The sequence below is a fragment of the Ranitomeya imitator genome, chromosome 4 (genome assembly GCF_032444005.1).
Source record: "Ranitomeya imitator isolate aRanImi1 chromosome 4, aRanImi1.pri, whole genome shotgun sequence".
Taxonomy (NCBI): Eukaryota; Metazoa; Chordata; class Amphibia; order Anura; family Dendrobatidae; genus Ranitomeya; species Ranitomeya imitator.
In genome coordinates this window covers 212,714,178-212,733,974 of record NC_091285.1, presented here as the reverse complement: position 1 = coordinate 212,733,974, position 19,797 = coordinate 212,714,178, and the positions used below count along the sequence as shown (strand labels likewise).

Here is a 19,797-nt window from a genome sequence, read left to right as displayed (position 1 = left end):
AAATGTCACAGGCGGAACCTTTTGTTCACTAACTTAGGAACCAGGAAGGGTCAAACTGCGCCGTTCTTCTTCGGCACTACAAGCAGGTTTGAATAGAAACCTGTGAAACGTTCCTACTCTGGGATGGAAACGATAACCTCCGAACAAAGAAGAAAGGCAATGGACGCAAAGAAACCTGGGATCAGATTAGGATCTTTTAGAGGGCGGGATTCGAAGAAGCGATTCCGGGGCTGCGAAGCGAACTTTATCTTGTATCCAGAGGATACCACCTCCCTGACCTCCACAGAGGCAAGCCAAACGTCCCTGAAAAAAAAACAAAAAAAAACAAAAAAAAAAAACAGAGGCCCGCCCAAACTGGGAGGAACGCTGGGCCCTTAGCACGAGTTATGCCAAGGAAGATCTGCCAGGTCTGAGCCTGGTGGACCTACCATGGGAGTTGCGGGAACGCCAGGAAAGGGTAGGCTTGAAGGAAGCCTTTTCTCTAGCCAGGCGAGACCGCGGTTTGTGCTAGCCAGAGGAATCTTCTGACGCTGCGAAACAGCGAAAGGACAAAAAGGGAGCTGAACTGCCATATCAGGGGAGGCCGGCGAGGCTTGGAGGGTACTCGTGCCTCCCGTGGCGTCCTTAATAATTTGTTCCAACATGTAGTCAGAGAATACGATCAGAGAAAGCTTTGGCCCACAGCACCTACTGCCCCTCTTAGCTGCTCAACCCTGCTCCTCCAAAACCAGCTTCTCCACCATGACAGAAGATCAGCTCTCCACCCTCCTGTCAAGATCACACCTCACCACCTGCACGCTTGACCCGCTCCCATCCCACCTCATCCCTAACCTTTCCATGGTCTTCATCCCAACCCTAACGCACCTCTTCAACCTCTCACTCACAACAGGTGTCTTCCCCTCATCCTTCAAGCATGCCAAGATCACACCTATCCTCAAAAAGCCCTCCCTCGACCCATCCTCTGTGTCTAGCTATCGCCCGATATCTCTTCTCCCTTATGCCTCCAAATTGCTGGAGCAACACGTCCATCTTGAACTGTCCTCCCACTTCTCCTCCTGCTCCCTCTTTGATCGGTTACAATCAGGCTTCCGTTCCCATGACTCAACTGAAACTGCCCTAACTAAAGTCACCAATGACCTACTAACTGCCAGGCGCAAGCGACACTACTCTGTCCTCCTTCTCCTGGACCTGTCTTCTGCCTTTGACACTGTGGACCACTCCCTTTTGCTACAAATTCTCTCATCTCTTGGCATCACAGACTTGGCCCTTTCCTGGATCTCGTCATATCTGACAGACCGAACATTCAGTGTCTCCCTCCCCCACACCACCTCCTCACTTCGCCCCTTGTCAGTCGGCGTTCCTCAAGGCTCTGTTCCAGGACCCCTACTCTTCTCCATCTACACTTTTGGCTTGGGACAGCTCATAGAATCCCACGGTATGCAGTACCATCTCTACGCTGATGACACGCAGATCTATTTATCTGGACCTGACCTCACCTCCTTACTTACCAAAATCCCGCACTGTCTGTCTGCTATTTCAGCCTTCTTTTCTGCTCGCTTTCTACAACTGAACATGGACAAAACAGAATTCATCATCTTTCCCCCATCTCACTCTACCCCTCCACCAGACCTATCCATCAATGTCAATGGCTGCTCACTTTCCCCAGTCCCACACGCCCGATGCCTCGGGGTGATCCTCGACTCTGCCCTCTCTTTCAAGCCACATATCCAAGCCCTTGCCTCCTCCTGCCGTCTCAAACTCAAAAATATTTCCCGGATCCGTGCTTTCCTTGACCGCGACACCGCAAAAAACGCTAGTGCATGCCCTTATCTCCCGCCTCGACTACTGCAACCTCCTACTCTCTGGACTCCCCTCTAGCACTCTGGCACCGCTCCAATCCATCCTACACTCTGCTGCCCGACTAATCTACCTGTCTCCCCGCTATTCCCCAGCCTCTCCCCTATGTCAAGCCCTTCACTGGCTTCCTATCGCCCAGAGACTCCAGTTCAAAACCCTCACAATGACATACAAAGCCATCCACAACCTTTCTCCTCCATACATCTGTGACATGGTCTCCCGGTACCTACCTACACGCAACCTCCGATCCTCTCAAGACCTCCTTCTCTACTCCCCTCTCATCTCTTCTTCCCACAACCGCATCCAAGACTTCTCCCGTGCTTGCCCCATACTCTGGAACTCTCTACCCCAACACATCAGACTCTCGCCTACCATAGAAACCTTCAAAAAGAACCTGAAGACTCACCTCTTCCGACAAGCCTACAGCCTGCAGTGATCCTGAAGTTACTGAACCGCCGCGCAACCTGCCCTACCCTCTCCTAATGTTTCATCACCCATCCCCTGCAGACTGTGAGCCCTCGCGGGCAGGGTCCTCCCTCCTTATGAACCCGTGTGCCTGTTATCTGCTCATGTTTAATGTATTTGTCTATATTTGCCTCGTATTCACATGTAAAGCGCCATGGAATAAATGGAGCTATAAAAATGTATAATAATAATAATAATAGTCAAAGACGGCCCCCCTGGAAAGGGAGGCTGGTAAGGGACTTCTTTGAAGACAAGTCCACCTGCCATATCTTGAGCCAAATATTCCGCCAGATGGTCACCATATTCCTGGACGCCTGAGCTGCACAAGACATGCATCTAGGGAGACAGATACCAAATATTTCCCTGCATAGGAAATCTGGTCCGTCAGGTCGGCCAGCTCCCCCGGAAGAGCTCCAGCCGGGGTGCCCTTACAAGGCTGTTTGGTCCATCTAGCTGTGGTCCTTGAGACCCAGGTAGAGGCAATGGCCGAGGCACAAAGCAGAAGCAGCCGCTTCAAAGGCTGATTTTTCCAGCGATTCTATAATTGTATCCTTGGAATCCGTGAGGGATGCTGCATTATAAAGTGGAAGGACCATGTTTGGTGGACAGTCTGGGGACTGACGAGTCCGCTGCCAAGGAATCAGTCCAGTTAGCAATGAGCTCAGGGGAGAAGGGATATAGGATGCCGAGATGCTTCCCTGTCTGAAAGCAACTGGTATGGTTCACCTTTCCCCTAGCAAGTACCACAACAAATTCAGTGTGTGGGGCAAAGACCTTGGAAGTTAGTTTTGACCGTCTAAATGAAACCGCCTATTCTGCGGGTTCCGTAGAGTTATCCATGATGCCTAAGGTCTGGTTGACTGCAACAATAAGGCTTTGTACCCCATCACTCATGCTAGAGGCCTGTAGTGAAACCAAGTCTGAATCTTCCTCTGAAAACATGACAGAGGACGCCCATCTGACTCGGGAAAGGAGGATCTGGAAGAGGGATCTCACCGTGCCAGACCGGAGGGCGAGATGGAGCGGGAAAAAGGACTTAGAATTTCGCTCCTGTCTGGATCTCTTGTGGCCTGTGTTGAAAAGGCCGGACGGAGAATCCTGTGACCCACTGGCAACTGCGGGGGGATGGGAGGGACAATCTGTCAAGCATGGACACCATGGTCGTGACATCCTGGTGAGGTCCGCCACAGACTGAGACAGAAGGAAAGCCCACCCAGGGATAGGGGCCTCGGTCTCACCCGGGGTAGGAACTCCTGGACGGTGGGTTCATGATGAGCAGACCCATTAACTGATGCCAGAACATTAGGGGACAGGAGAGCCGAGTAGAGTGTCGGGCTGCAGAGTAGCTACTCACAGTACGTGCAGTCATCCTGTATTCAGCTCCAGACTGTAGGGCTGCTGTGCCAGGAAGAGGAGGCTCCACAGCAAAAAGGTACAATCTGGATCCACCAAGAGGAAAAATGGTGTCCAGGTCCAGGAGTGAAAAAGCGCACACTGCAGGGACACATGCTGAAAGGGACACATGCTGAAAAGCCTGCTCTGAGATAGGAAAAAGGGGTGGAGCTAAACCGTGGGACCAGGGGGTGGGGCCAAGTACCGGGGGCGTAACTAAGTCCTGGCAGGAAGCTGACTAAGAGATAGGTGGGAAAAAAGCCCGCCCGAAAAGCAGGAAGAAGAGGGGCGGAGCCAGCCCTGCAGCTAGGCCCGAGTGAAGCCGGGACCTAAATTAGAACTGGTGACCGCCGTAGGAAGGGGGAGCGGCGCGGAGGATTGAAAAACGCTGCAAAACAATGCCTGCAGCCCCAAATACCCCAAAATTAAAGGGGAAAAGACCCCAGATGCCCCACTCTGCAGCTAGGCCTGGAAGAGGCCGGGACCTAGATTACATCAGATGACCACCGGAGCACGGGGGAAGTGTTGAGGAGAGCCCTAAAACTGCTGCAAAGGTAACCTGAATTAAGGGGCCCACTGTTAAAATAAAGCAATTTTTATTTGTTTTCCCCCTGATCTTCTTTCTTCTTATCTCTGTACCTGGGGGGAGAGAGAGAGAGAGTACCTCCCCATCCAAGATCAGACATCCGATAATCCAGCATAGTGGGACGTCCGCGTCTCCTCGAACAGACAGGCTCTGGTGGGCGAGTGGGTGGGAGACGGAGTCTATGGTCTAATGAAAGACCCGTGTCCACCTCCTACTGACACTATGCTAAACTGAATATCCTACTTCCTGTCGGTAGGGTGTATACTGCAGAGGAGGAGCTAAACTTTTTTATTTGCATAGTGTCAGCAGCATACACCCATGGTTCCTGTGTCCCCCAATGAGGCGATAGAGAAAAAAGATTTTTATTTGAAATAATAATTTTCTCCTTCAAACTTTGCTTTCGTCGAAGAATTCTCCCTTTGCAGTAATTACAGCATAGCAGACCTTTGGCATTCTAGCAGTTAATTTGCTGAGGTAATCTGGAGAAATTTCACCCCATGCTTCCAGAAGCCCCTCCCATAAGTTGGTTTGGCTGGATGGGCACATTTTGCGTACCATACGGTCAAGCTGCTCCCACAACAGCTCAATGGGGTTATATAGATAGAATACCAGCTGCCTGCTTCTTCCCTAAATAGTTCTTGCATAATTTGGAGGTGTGCTTTAGGTCATTGTCCTGTTGTAGGATGAAATTGGCTCCAATTAAGCGCTGTCCTCAGTGTATAGCAAGGCGTTGCAAAATGGAGTGATTGCCTTCCTTATTGAAAAATCCCTTTTACCTTGTACAAATCTCCCACTTTACCAGCTCCAAAGCAACCCCAGACCATCATATTACCTCACATCATGCATGACAGATGGCGTCAGACACTCTTCCAGCATCTTTTCAGTTGTTCTGCGTCTGACAAATGTTCTTCTGTGTGATCCAAGCACCACAAACTTGGATTCGTCTGTCAATACTTTTTTTCAATCTTCCTCTGTCCAATGTCTGTGTTCTTTTGCCCATATTAATATTTTACTTTTATTAGACAGTCTCAGATATGGCTTTTTTTTTTTTGCAACTCTGCCCTGAAGGCCAGCAGTGCGGAGTCGCCTCTTCACTGTTGACGTTGACACTGGCGTTTTGCGTGTACAATTTAATGAAGCTGCCAGTTGAGGACCTATGAGGCGTCGATTTCTCAAATTACACACTCTAATGTAATTGTCTTGTTGCTCAGTTGTGCAGTGGGGCCTCCCACTTCTCTTTCTACTCTGGTTAGAGCCTTTTTGTGCACTCCTCTGAAGGGAGTAGTACACACCGTTGTAGGAAATCTTCAGTTTCTTGGCAATTTCTCCCATGGAAATGCCTTCATTTCTAAGAACAAGAATAGACTGTCGAGTTTCACATGAAAGTTCATTTTTTCTGGCCATTTTGAGAGTTTAATGGAGCCAACAAATGTAATGCTCCTGATTCTCAACTAGCTCAAAGGAAGGCCAGGTTTATAGGTTCTCTAATCAGCCAAACTGTTTTCAGCTGTGCTAACATACTTGCACAAGGGTTTTCAAAGGTATTCTAACCATCCATTAGCCTTCTTGCACAGTTAGCAAACACAAAGTACCATAAGAACACTGGAGTGATGATTATTGGAAATGGGCACCTATGAAGATACTGCATTACAAACCAGACATTTGCAGCTAGAATAGTCATTTATCACATTAACAATGTATAGAGTGTATTTCTGAATCATTTAATGTTAGCTTCATTGGAAAAAACTGTGCTTTTCTTTCAAAAATAAGGACATTTCTAAGTGACCCTAAACTTTTGAACGGTAGTGTATGTGCTGAAGCTAGTTGCTAGCTGTTAAATAAATTTGGAGCCAATCTCACCACTCCCTGATGCTATTGCACAATAAATATTTTTCTGTCTGTATTTCTCAACAGTGAGAACAATTAATTATCACCAAACACCCAACTCCATTTGGTGAAGTGACTCATCAGTCCAGAGAATTTGCTTCCATTTTTCTGTACCCTGATTCCTGTTTTCGTACATAGTTGAGTTGATTGGCCTCGTTTCAATATCGAAGGTAGTTTTTTTTGCTGCAATTATTCCATGAAGCCCACTTCTGGACACACTTCCCAAACATCAGATGGGTGTAGCTAGCTGGGTCCAACTGAATTCTGAGTTGACCTCAATGATGCCCATTTCTTGTTGTTTCTTCAAAAGAGTTTGAACAACATATTGTGAAACTCAAGTCTGCTTTGAATTCTGTGCCTGGTATGGACATTGCTGATGTAGTATAATTACGTTGTGCCTTGTTAACGTGCATAGTCTGTGACATGAAACCAGACCTTTGTAGCACAGTTTGGCTGTTCCTCACAAAGTGTTAAGCATTCTACATAGCTGTTTCGGTTTCAGTTAATGACCAATTCAACCTACATATAAAAATTATGATCTTTATCACTGGTTTGTTGGAACTGGTGCTATATAAATAAATAATAATAATAACAACTGGTTACTAATGCACCCATCTATGAATCCTACAAAATCCCTGACCTTCTACAAAAATTGATGCTGTTTTAAAGGCAATGGCTGGCACACTAAATATTGATTTGACTTTAATTTGTATTTTGCGCTTTCACTTTGCATTTTGTTAAATGTTACAATTATGGTATTAAATAATTTTTACACCTGGCTAAAACTTTTGCACACGTCATTAAAAAGACAAAACTCAGCCTTGAAAATCCATTGAAAACTTAAACAAAGACCTTTAGGTGACAATATGCTTACCATGACTTGAATGAGTTCTTTTCCAGTCTGTCTTTCCTTTTCCATTACCTCTTTAGACTTTTCAAGAGCCGCTGTCCTTTTTGTTAGCGTGTCTTTGGCATTTGTGAGTTCCTTCTGCAATGTTTCCCTCTCCAGCTTCAGTTTCTCCAAACTAGTGACAGCTTCTTGTTTGTGTGTTGATAATTTTTCGAGGTCTTGCTTCATCTTTTCTGCGGATTCCTTAAGACTGGTCAACTCTTTCTCTTGTTTTGAAATTTGTTCCTGGGATTGGATCAGGGCATCTGATTTTTTCTGTACCTCCTGCTTCACATTACAAACTCTGTTTACAAGAAACACATTAGATAAAAGATTGTTAGGGATCTGTAGTGCACCAAAGAATAAACCACCACCCTCCTTATATAAGGCAGAGGATGAGTATGGTAGAGGGTTGGCCTGTAAGGTCACTGTAATATTAATGGGGTTGTCTACTTTAGATAATCACTTTTCACAAGGATACAACATCAGTTTATTTTTGTAAAGGCAAGACACTGGGACTCATCATCAGTCATGAGAATGAATGGCCTTCAGCGTTTTTTTTCCCCAGACAGTGGTGCTAAATGCCACCCATCTATTTAGGTAACTGCATCTGGTCCCATTTACTTTTAACAAACTGTGCTGCAGCTCCCTTGCAGACTAGGGATCTAGGTGCCGCAGTGCAGGGAAAGACTGAAAGGTCTGCAGCACTGAATAATCGTTGTGGTCACTTCATTCTCAGGATCTGTAGTGGTCTAAGAGGAAGGACCTTCACAGAATAAGCATTTTGGTGTGATTTATCCTTACCAGGTGGCTATGACTAGGGGTCAGTGCGGTCTGAAAATCAATAGTGTTGAGCTTCCTTCTTTTAGCGGATATGATGCGGAATTACTTTTTAATAAATAAAAAAAAGGGAAATGTTGTATTTTCTGGTAAAATAGAAAGTTTGTTTCTCTTGTCAGCACTCTGGTCCAGTGGCCATTTCGGTAGTCTGTGGCAGCTGGATCAAAGTCCTGCAAACCTTCTCCTACATGCATGCATCTCTTTGGATAGTACGCCAGGTGTAATATAATACATGCAATCTGCCGCAATGAGGACACTGCCCAAGACCTACTAATTAGAAGAGGCACTGGGATTCCCAGCAGGTAGAAGGAGATTTGCATGGTTCTTGTCTGGCAGCCACTGCTTACTGACATGCCGGCTGGACCAGGATCCTGCAAATCCTTTTGCTTAACTCTAATAATAACAGATGATTAAATTTAACACAATAAATGTGAAAAAAGAACCCTTACGTAACATACAAAATACTTAAGACGTTAAATAATAAAATTACAGCCATGAGCCTTCAAACACTCCTAGCAGAGACCATATTCATAATAGGGAGCTATGACTTTAGCATGTTATATGTATTGACAATGGGGACAGTTCCTTACATTGTCTTCTCATCCTCAAGCTGTTTGACAAGTTCTGACACTTTTAGGTCCAGTTGTGAGCACTGCTGCTTCTGTAGCTGAAGATCTTGCACACATTGCTCACGATTTGCTTTTACACTTGTTAGATCTACTTCCAGTTTCTGAGGAAAATACAAAGTAAAACATATAAACAACACCAAATACAACGCACATTAAAAATGCTTAAAAGACTAAGGCCCCTTTCACACATCAGTTTTTTGCTATCAGTCACAATCCGTCAAATTTTGAAAATTGCCGGATCCGTTTACTCAGACTTGTATTAGCGATGGATTGCGACGGATGGCCTCATGTGTCATCAGTCGTTCGCCGGATCCGTTGAAAATTGTTGGTCCGGCGGCCAGAGACAACAAAGTGGAGTTTTTTGTGTACGTCGAAAAAAAACGGACAGCGACGGATCCGACGGTTGCAATGGCAACTGCCATGGCTAGCAATACATTTGAGTACTGATCACATTTAGCCTTCTAGCTCTGTTCTCTAGCCACACACTTGGCTGTCTGTATTTACACTGATCCAATATATTTGAGGACAAGATTACAGCAGTTGACAGTACTATTCTTCTAGCGCATTGATCAATCCAATTAAACTTAATGCGGTTTATAAGTGTCAATTAAATATGTTAACAAGTGGACTCCATCTCAGTGTCATGGTTTCCATAATAAAATATGACAAATGTGAAGAGAGCTTAAAGGCCCCTTCACATTAAGCGACGCTGCAGCGATACCGACAACGATCCGGATCGCTGCAGCGTCGCTGTTTGGTCGCTGGAGAGCTGTCACACAGACCGCTCTCCAGCGACCAACGATGCCGGTAACCAGGGTAAACATCGGGTAACTAAGCGCAGGGCCGCGCTTAGTAACCCGATGTTTACCCTGGTTACCATCCTAAAAGTAAAAAAAACAAACAGTACATACTTACTTACCGCTGTCTGTCCCCGGCGCTGTGCTTCTCTGCACTCCTCCTGCACTGGCTGTGAGCACAGCGGCCGGAAAGCAGAGCGGTGACGTCACCGCTCTGCTTTCCGGCTGACCGACGCTCACAGCCAGTGCAGGAGGAGTGCAGAGCACAGCGCCGGAGGACAGACAGCGGTAGGTAAGTATGTACTGTTTGTTTTTTTTACTTTTAGGATGGTAACCAGGGTAAACATCGGGTTACTAAGCGCGGCCCTGCGCTTAGTTACCCGATGTTTACCCTGGTTACCAGTGAAGACATCGCTGGATCGGTGTCACACACGCCGATCCAGCGATGTCCGCGGGAGATCCAGCGACGAAATAAAGTTCTGGACTTTCTTCAGCGACCAACGATCTCCCAGCAGGGGCCTGATCGTTGGTCGCTGTCACACATAACGATTTCATTAACGATATCGTTGCTACGTCACAAAATGCAACGATATCGTTAACAATATCGTTATGTGTGAAGGTACCTTAAGAAAACTGCAATTCTTTTGAGCAACATCCACCATCTGGAACATCTCTACACTCATCAATTGAGTTAGAAGGCCCACAGAAATGCTCATGTGGAAAATATGCAAGTCAAATAGAAAGGGGTTACCCTTTGCACAAAAACAAAAGTCTTATTTACTTACTGGTAACGGTATTTTTCAGAGCCCATGACCCTTCAGGGACAGGAAACTTACAGACATAAAAGGGTTTACCCTCTCCCATGCATCACTTGGATTACAGAGCGTTGGGGGAGGGCTTATTTTTTGTGTGCCGAGCTGACGTTTTTAATATCATTTCAGTGCAGATACCTTTTTTTTGATCGCCCGTTATTGCATTTTAATGCAATGTCGCAGCGACCAAAAAAACGTAATTCTGGCGTTTGTAACTAAAAGAGCCACCTTGTGCAGCACTAATGCTGCATTCTGACAAGGTGGCTCTTTCAGTTATTGGTGTTGTAACTTCAGAAATAATCCATTTTATAATTTGTCCCAAATACCTTGAATCAGTCCTGGAGGCAGGTCTTTCCCGCCGTCACTCGTGTCCTCTTGGCGCCGGGCGCCGCCTCCTCAGGGCTGTTTTCAAATGAGCCGGCACCTGCGCTCTTTTCTCATGCCTTGGGCATGTGCAGTGAGCGCTGCCCGTCCTCATTTGCAGTTTAGCTGACTGCGCGGCCGCCCTGCCCGAGATCCCGCCCCGCAGTGTCTTCTGATTTATTCTCACTGCATTTTGCCATGCTTCAATAGCCTAGAAGCTGGCATAGCCTGATCGGCTCTGCTACATAGGGGCGATGCTCACATCGCCCCTATGTAGCTGAATTACAGCATTGCTATGAGCGCTGACCACAGGGTGGCACTCACAGCAATCTGGCATCAACAACCATAGTGGTTTGCAGGAGACCTCTGGCTGTTATACCGACGCATCGATGACCCCCGATCATGTGACGGGGGTCACCGATGCGCACATTTCTGGCCAGAAGCGTTTGTTAAATGCCGCTGTCGGAGTTTGACAGCAGCATTTAACTAGTTAATAGGTGTGGACGGATCGCGATTTCGCCCGCGCCTATTGCGGGCACATGTCAGCTGTTCAAAACAGCTGACATGTCCCGGGTTTGATGCGGGCTAATCGCTGGAGCCCACATCAAAGCGGGGTTCTGCCATCGGACGTACTATTCCATCCGATGGCAGAAAGGGGTTAATGGCAGAAATTTACAATACCCTAATACTTGAACTTCACACTCATGAATACTTACAAGAGGAAGAAGTGCACACCCACAGTCATAGCTGTGAGAACCAAGTTCAAGTCCCATGGCATAATCCTCTCTTTAAGAATGGACCTAGATCTACTAGACACTTTTATAAATCTGCCAACCCAGTAATTATCCGCAATATCACAGCTAAACAAGGCCCCCAGGTCAGAAACTTGGACCTTAAGGGTACTTGTGGAAATACCCATTTCCAGTCCTTTTTTAAGAAACTCCAGAACCTGACGTATCGGGTCACCCTCCCGACTCTAAATCCTGAGGTAGCTAGAAACTTCTTCCAGGTTCTAGCTTAGATCTTGGTCGTGACTACCTTCCTACTCTTTAGGAGAGTGGCTATCAAATTGGGGGAAAATCCCTTATCACTCAGTAATGACCTCTTTAAATTCCACGCTGTCAGGTGAAGCCCCGCCACTCGTGGATGGTAGACTGGTCCCTGAGAGAGGGTTTCCAGGAGCTCCAGTAGCACCCATGGCTTAGAGACCAACATGGTCCTTAGCCATGAAAATCATGTCCTTTTGAGCCAAAAGGGGGCAATCATGATAATTATTGTCCTGTCCTCCCTGATCTGCTATACCACCAGAGGTAAAAGGGCTAAGGGGGGAAGGCATAACTCCGGTTGAAGTCCCACCTGATTAAGAAGGCATCTACCACCAGTGGTTTTTCTCTGGGGTTGAGAGAACAGAACTGCCTCACTTTTCTGTTCTTACTGGTGGTGAAGAGGTCTATGTCTAGATGACCCCACATTTGCACAGTCTGGTCGAAGATGGAACTTTTCAGCGTCCATTCTGCCTGCCTCAGTAGGATGCGGCTTAAAAAGTCTGCTCTGATGTTGTCCTTTCCTCTTATGTGCAGAGCCGTCAGAGAAAGAAAATGTTCCTCTGCTACTTGGAATAACCGCTCTGCCACTTCCATTAGGGGTCTGGACCGAGTTCCCCCTTGGTGGTTGATGTAGGCCACCGCAACCTGATTGTTGGAGAGGTTCCTGACATGATGACCCTGTAGGGATATAAGGAGCCTTCTTACAGCCAGCTCCACTGCCATAAGCTCCTTCAGGTTACAAGAACTATCTAACTGTTCTCCCCATAATCCCTGGACTACGACCTCCCCCATATGCACCCCCCTTTCCTGTAGGGCTAGCGTTCGTGGTGACCACCCGAGTTATATGATTTTCCAAGGGAACCCCCCTGGACAGATTATCCCGGCCTAACCACCACCTCAGAGAAGGTATAGAAGAAGGGGACAAGGTCGCCAGTCCCTGCAGGTACCTCCTAAGGGCTCTATCATTAAACAAAATGTCCCACTGCAAGGCTCTTGTATGAAACTGCGCCCACCGGACCGCTGGGATGCAGGAGGTTATTGACCTCAACAGGGACATAGCGGGATTGTTTGATGCTCTCATTATTTGGTGCCGAAGGTTTACCAATTTATCAGGTGGCAGACGACACTCCTGCCTCTCTGAGTCGAGAATGAGCCCCAGGAACTGCTGCACCCTTAAGGGCTGTAGCCGACATATTTTAATGTTCAACAGCCATCCCAAGTGCTCCAGAGTGGCTATTATCCTCTGTACTTGAGCTGAGCAATGATCCGCTGACCTGCCTACAATAAGAAAATCGTCCAGGTAGGGAATAATCAAGACATTGGTTTTACGCAGGTGGGCCATGACCTCGGCCACCACCTTTGTAAAATCGCGAGGGGCCACGGCAAGACCAAATGGGAGAGCTCTAAATTGCAAATGCCTCGCTGAGACCCCTATGACTTCCGCCATCCTGAGGAACCACTGATGATCTGCATGAATAGGCAAGTGACAGTACGCATCTTTTAGATCAAACACTGCCATAAAACAGTTTTTAAAGATTAGCTTTATTGCTGATACAATAGATTCCATTTTGAAGGGGCGTACTATCAAGAACCCATGCAGAGCTCTAAGGTTAATGATCGTCCTGAAAGAGCCATCCGGCTTCCGAATCAGAAAAAGGGGGGTGTAAAACCCCTTACCCCTTTCTAGCCCAGGAACATCAACCAGGACTGCTTTACGCCATAGTTCCAGGACCTCAGCCTCCAGGGTTCCCTGTTCCGAGGGGGATGACGGGGAAGGGGTTATCATGAACCTGTCCAGTGGGAAAGATGAAAACTATAATTTCAGCCCTGATATCATGCTACGAACCCAGTCACTATTAGTAATATTTGACCAGACCGGGTAGAAGGCAGACAGCCTACCCCCTACGGGGCTGGCAGTCATTGGGGTGAATTCTTACGCTCTCATGAGGAGCCCTCAAACATGAACCCCGTACACCTTTTATTTTCTTCTCATCCCACTTGGCTCTGTCCCGGTCCCTGGAAGGCTTCCTACGACTGAACCTTCTCCTACTCAAGGAACCCCTGTATGAAGGAGCCGACAGAATGAGGAACTTCTTTTCGTCATCCTTTGCCTTATCCAGAAGCTCATCCAGGACTGGTCCAAAGAGGTAATTCCCCTCACATGGAATAGAACACAGTCTATACCAGGCCTGAATATCCCCAGGCCAGCACTTCAACCATAATGCTCTCCGAGACGTGTTTCAGAGGCCCGCTGCTTTAGCTGCTATCCTGACTGAGTCTGCAGAGGCATCTGACAAGAACGTCCTGGCACCCTGATCACTGTTAAGGTGTTTAGAATAGATTCTCGCAAGGCCCCTTCTTTTAATTGAGTTTCTAGCTGATCAAACCAGATCATCATTAAACTGACAGTATATTTAGATGCAATACTGGCCTTAGGGCTCCTGCCTGCATTTCCCATGCCCACTTAAGAAACGTGTCCGCCTTCTTATCCAGAGGGTCTCTTAAAGTCCCCAAGTCCTCAAAGGGCAATGAGGATTTTTTTTTGACGCTTTGGCGTCTGCTGCATCGAGTTTTGGGTCCTTATTCCCAAGTACTTGCTACTGGGTCCTCAAAGGGTTATTTCCTCTTAAACACTGGGGGAAGGGAGCCCCTCTTCTCTGTCCTCTTCCACTGCGGCGCACCATACAATCAATTTTATCGTTTAAGGGGAAGGACCTGTGCTTCCTTTGGTCTAGCACCCCCAAACATGACATCCTGAAAAGAATGCTCAGGCTAACACTATACTATCCCCATAGTGCTTCTGACCGCTTTTACTAATTTATCCACTCGGTCTATGGGGAAACGGAAGTGGCAAGAGTCATCTTCCAAAGAAGAGGATGCTGAAGGAAAGGAACTGGAAGAGTCCTCATCCCTAATATAGTCAATAGAAGAGTCTGACTCCGGGAGCTTAGTCCTGCATCCTTTCCCCTTCCCCTTAGAACATTCTCCCAGGGATAAGTATATCATGAACTCCCTCATTTCCGCCCTAATAATATCCTTTAGGCTTGTGGCAAAGTTAGGTGTCTCCTCAGCTACCGTCTGCTGGACACAGGACTGACAATCTTTTCGGACAGGAGTCCGGCAAGGGGAACTGCAAAGGGCACATTCCATGTGTCTTGACTTTCCTGCGCACTTCTTTCCCTGGCAGGATCAGGAGAAATAAGGGGAAGACTACATCACCGAGTGAACTTTCACAAAGATCACCTAAAAGGGCAGCAAACGAATAGGTACCGGATTATGAGGGAGGCGCATATCAGCCGACGCCGCTGACTCGTCCACTCTGGAGGTGCTCCTGCGGCTGGACATTTCTGACAACCGACTTTCGCTTGCCAGGTTATCTCCCGTATCCTCACGGGCCTTATGCCGGGCTGTATGGGGCTTCTGAACGAGGTGCTGATGCTGTTGCTGTGCAGGGTATACCTGCTCCTGCTGCTCGCCTGACTCCATCCTTCTTGAATCAGGATTGGGCCTAGAAGCACTGATAATCTTGCATATGCTCTTTTTAACCACCGGGTACGCCGCCCCAGAAATACGGGTCAGCTGGTACCTGATCCTGGCACCTCTTCCTTCCCCAGATCACCGTCACACCTCGACATTATGTGACTGCCCACGCGCCCCGCCTCTCTGCAGGCCCAAAACCGTGCAGTGGTCTTGAAATGGACCCAGATGAATCCCCCCATCCCAGCTGCAGCTGGGTGGCCACGGGCATGCGATCGCGGAGCACCGCGGAAGCGCCATCCAACCGCACAGGCTGTGACAAGTTATTGGGACATGCCCACAGGCCTCGCCCTGTCACCATGGCAACCCCAGCCGCATCCTAGGTGCCGTCCAGGACGTGTCACGCCCCTGGGCATCCCTAGATGCGTCACTGGAGGCCCAGGACACACCCCCAGCCCTGGGCCGCACGCTTCAAGCGGCACCACGCAGCTACTGCAGGGGAATACTCACCCCTTCTTCCAGCGCTGACCTTCCGGGGTTGGTAATCCTCTCCGGACACCACTCCACCTGCTCCGCTCACTGTCATGCGGTCCACCCCGGACCCACCGAGGCGCTTCCAGGGACCCCTCACTGGCCGAGGCACGGGACCCCTGAACAAACCGGCCGGGTCTGGGATCCGTTGATCTTCTACAGGTATGTCTGATAAGGACAAGGTTCCCCGTCAGGGACAGGAAACCAACTGATGCGTGGGAGAGGTGCTGCCCTTTTATGTCTGTAGGTTTCCTGCTCCTGAAGGGCGGATCCCCTCACTCATGGTGCTGTGATGGGAGACCGAATAAAAATTGGATTTTTGCTATTTGCTGAGAAAAATATTTGGCATTGAGAGTCCTCAGTGGTTGATACCTTTTAATGGCTAACTGAAAAGATAGTAACAAATTGCAACCTTTCGAGACTACTCAGGTTTCTTCATCAGGCATAGACTAATAAAAAATCTAAAGAAACATATTTATGCACAACACAGCACAGAAATAATGCATTAGATAAGACAAGTGATGTGAAGCAGAACTATCATTATGGGAGAGGGATAAACAGTTGTGGCCATAAATATTGGAACAGTTCATAGATAAGGAGTGTGAAAGTTTTATTGTCCTCTGATTGGGGTCTGGTTCTGTGTTGTGATGCCCCCACAAGGTCTAAGGAGCAAATCCCTTAATTGATGCAAAAAGACATAAATCCATGCGACACATTCATTCTGAGTGTGTCAAAGCTTGTCATTAGTTTATACTCCCAGACTCTTGTCTCGCAGATTTAAAATTGCCTTTTAATACAAATAATTTCATGTCCATGGTGCTGTGATCAGGGATACAAAAATGTTTGGCCACAGGTAGATCCATTGTTTTTTCTCGTGTGGATGAGATTTCATGCTTGTTCTAATCTTTTGCCCTGTCTCCCCTACACACAGACCCCCGATTGGACATTTAGTATAAATAATTAAGTACACCACATTAGATATGAGGCAGTTGAAAGTACCTGGGATCTTGTAGTCCTGATGTGATCTGTGATTTGCTAAAAAATCATTTTCTCATCAATTTCATTTTGGGGGACAGAAACTGTGGGTTATAGCTGCTGCCACTAAGTGTTTGATTTTTCAGCCAGCTATACCCCTTCTACAGGCACAAAGATGAATCAGGTGGAACAGAAACGGAAGTAGAAAAAAAACCTTGCAGGACATCAAAAACAGTGCTTAGGGGTGGGAAGAGAAAGAATGATCACGGAGTACCGTTATCACCAAACCATGTGATCTGGAGAGGCATGGCAGGACAAGATGAGGCCACTGAAGAAATTTGGAAAAAACGATAGGCTAATGTCTATACGAAATCAGCTCCGTGTAAGTATATTACAGAGAAAAATTGTGCTCCAGTGGAATTGGCCATTCTGTAAAGGGAGCAGAACACCATGTGCATGTACTTCATCATGTCATTTCAAGACCAACTGTGAAGAAGGCGAAAAAGACAAAAGGAGAAAAGGGAGATGCCCTTGACATAAGAATGGCTGAAAAGCTCCTTAATAAACAGAAAGGGGCCACTCCATCTGGAAGGTCACCGAAAAAAGGGATTTTTGTGTACTCACCGTAAAATCCTTTTCTCCGAGCCAATCATTGGGGGACACAAGACCAAGGGAGGTTATGTTGCCGCCACTAGGAGGCCGACACTAAGTTAATACAAAGAAACTTAGGTCCTCCTCTACAGTATACACCCTCACGTTGGCTCCCAGAGAACCAGTTCAGTGCAACAGCAGTAGGAGATCATTAACAACATAGAGTACAACATGTCAAATTACAGAACAAGCACAAAACCATTAGGCTAACAGAATGGGTGCTGTGTCCCCCAATGATTGGCTCGGAGAAAAGGATTTTACAGTGAGTACACAAAAATCCCCTTTTCACCTTTGCCTCATTGGGGACACAGGACCATGGGACGTCCCAAATCAGTCCCCGGGTGGGGCACAACATAACAGATCAGGCTCCACGTATCACCTGCCTAAATGTGCGCCACCGCGGCCTGCAGAATTCGCCTGCCCAGACTCGCATCAGCGGAAGTCAGGGTGTGAATATTATAGTGCTTAGAGAGCGTGTGCAGACTAGACCAAGTGGCAGCCTTGCAGACCTGCTCTGCCGATGCCTGGTGCCGAATGGCCCAAGAAGCCCCCATCGACTGAGTAGAATGTGCTCTGATCCCCACTGGGATAGGCTGACCTCTGACGCGGTAGGACTCCTGGATGATGGAACGAATCCACCTGGCTATCATGGCCTTTCAAGCGGCTAAAACCCTTCCTGTGACCCTCAGAAAGCACAAATAAAGCGTCCGACATTCGAAAGGACGCTGTCCTTGAGACGTACCTTTTCAGAGCTTTCACTATATCCAGAGTGTGAAGGGTCCATTCCACTCTGTGGTCTAGTGCCGGACAAAATGAGGGAAGAACAATGTCTTCGTTAAGATGGAAGGATGAAACCAGCTTGGGCAAAAAGGACGGGGACGGCCTGAGGACAACCTTGTCCTGATGGAAAGTAAGGAAAGGCGCCTGACAGGAATGAACGGCTAGCTCCGAAACTCGCCTGATTGACGTAACCACAACAAGAAAGGCGACCTTCCAGAACAGGAAGGTCAGGGAGACATCCTGAAGCGGTTCAAAAGGAGTCTCCTGTAAGACCCCCAGAACCAAGTTGAGGTTCCAAGGATTTAATGGCATGGGATAGGGAAGTACCACATGTGAAACCCCTTGCATGAAAGTCTTTACTTGCAGTTTTGTCGCAATCCTACACTGGCATAAAACCAATAAGGCTGAGACCTGACCTTTCAGAGAGCTAAGCACCTGGTGTGAGTCCAGACCGTTTTGAAGGAAATCTAAGATGGTTGGAATGGAAAAGACGAGGGGAGGGCGCCCATGATCCTTGCACCAAGCGAAAAAGGTTCTCCAGGTACGGTGATAGATGCGTTCTGACACACTAATCACGAGCACTAATCATTTTGGAAACAAACTATTGCGAGAATCCCGCCTGGATCAGAACCCAGGATTCAACGGCCAAGCCGTTAAACACAGGGACCCTGAGTTCTGGTGGCAAATCGGGCCCTGGGAGAGCAGATCTGGACCATCCGGCAATAGCCAGGAAACGTCGTCGACGAATTGTGCTAGCCCCGCGAACCACGCCCGATGTGGCAAGTCCGGAGCAACCAGGATCACTGGTACCCTTTCCGTTTTTATCTTCCTGATGACTCTCAGAAGTAGCGGAAATGGAGGAAACGTACAGGAGACGGAACTGGCACCATGGAAGAACCAGAGAATCCACTTTGATGGCTCTTCGATCTCGACACCAAGCTATGAACTCGGGCACTTTGGCGTTGAGTCTGGATGCCATCAGATCCACATTCTGAGTTCCCCAAAGGAGGCAGATCTGTTGGAAGATTTCCGGATGAAGTTCCTACTCGCCTAAGGGGAGACCCTGATGGCTGAGGAAGTCTGCCGCCCAGTTCTCTACAGCCACGATGTGTACTGCTGAGATTACCGAGGGGTTCCTCTCTGTCAATCGAAGAATGTGAGCTACCTCGCACATGGCCGCCCTGCTGCTGATGCTCCCTAAAAGGATATCTGCTGAAGACTTGCTTAAGTTTATCAGCCAGCCCAGACAAGAAAGGGTATTGCATGTGATGCGAACGGAGTCCGCACCGTCCTAGAAGGACGAACCCTTGACTAGTCCACGCCCCGAGTATGCAAAATGGACATGACGGCCGCCGTGACCTTTGTGAACACTCTGGGAGCTGTAGCGAGGCCAAAGGGTATGTCGATGAATGCCAGAAACTCCCCTTTTTCCATCGAAGTAATGACCGAATGGAGGGACTCCATCCGGAAATGGCGGACATTGACAAACTTGTTTTGAAGTTTGAGGTCTAGTATGGGTCTTACTTTTCTGTCCTTTTTTAGGACCACAAACAGGTTTAAGTAAAACTCCTTGAACCTTTCGTTTTCCGGGACCGGAACAATAACTCCATCTTGGAGCAGTGAATTTATGGCTCGGGAAAAGGCCTTTGCCTCTGATTCTGGGGGATGGGAAGAACCGTGTTGAAGGACGAGAGGAAAAATCGATCTTGTATCCAGAAGACACCAGATCTCTGACCCATTCGTCGTAGACGACAGAGGGCCAGGCCTGATGAAACAGGAGTTGGAGGCTGCCTATTGAGTGAAAAATCTCTGGAACCTAG

General features: G+C 47.7%; 1 protein-coding gene across 3 annotated transcripts in view; it reads right to left on the bottom strand.

Moving 5' to 3' along the window:
• EEA1 (early endosome antigen 1) overlaps positions 1 to 19,797 on the bottom strand; it is a 216,317-nt gene that overhangs the window by 48,025 nt on the left and 148,495 nt on the right. For all 3 annotated transcript variants that reach the window (XM_069764363.1, XM_069764362.1, XM_069764364.1), the window contains 2 exons: positions 8,507 to 8,646; positions 7,062 to 7,380 (listed from right to left, as the gene is read on the bottom strand). In XM_069764363.1, the coding sequence (XP_069620464.1) occupies positions 7,062 to 7,380; positions 8,507 to 8,646 (459 nt within the window). The remainder of the gene's footprint in view (positions 1 to 7,061; positions 7,381 to 8,506; positions 8,647 to 19,797) is intronic.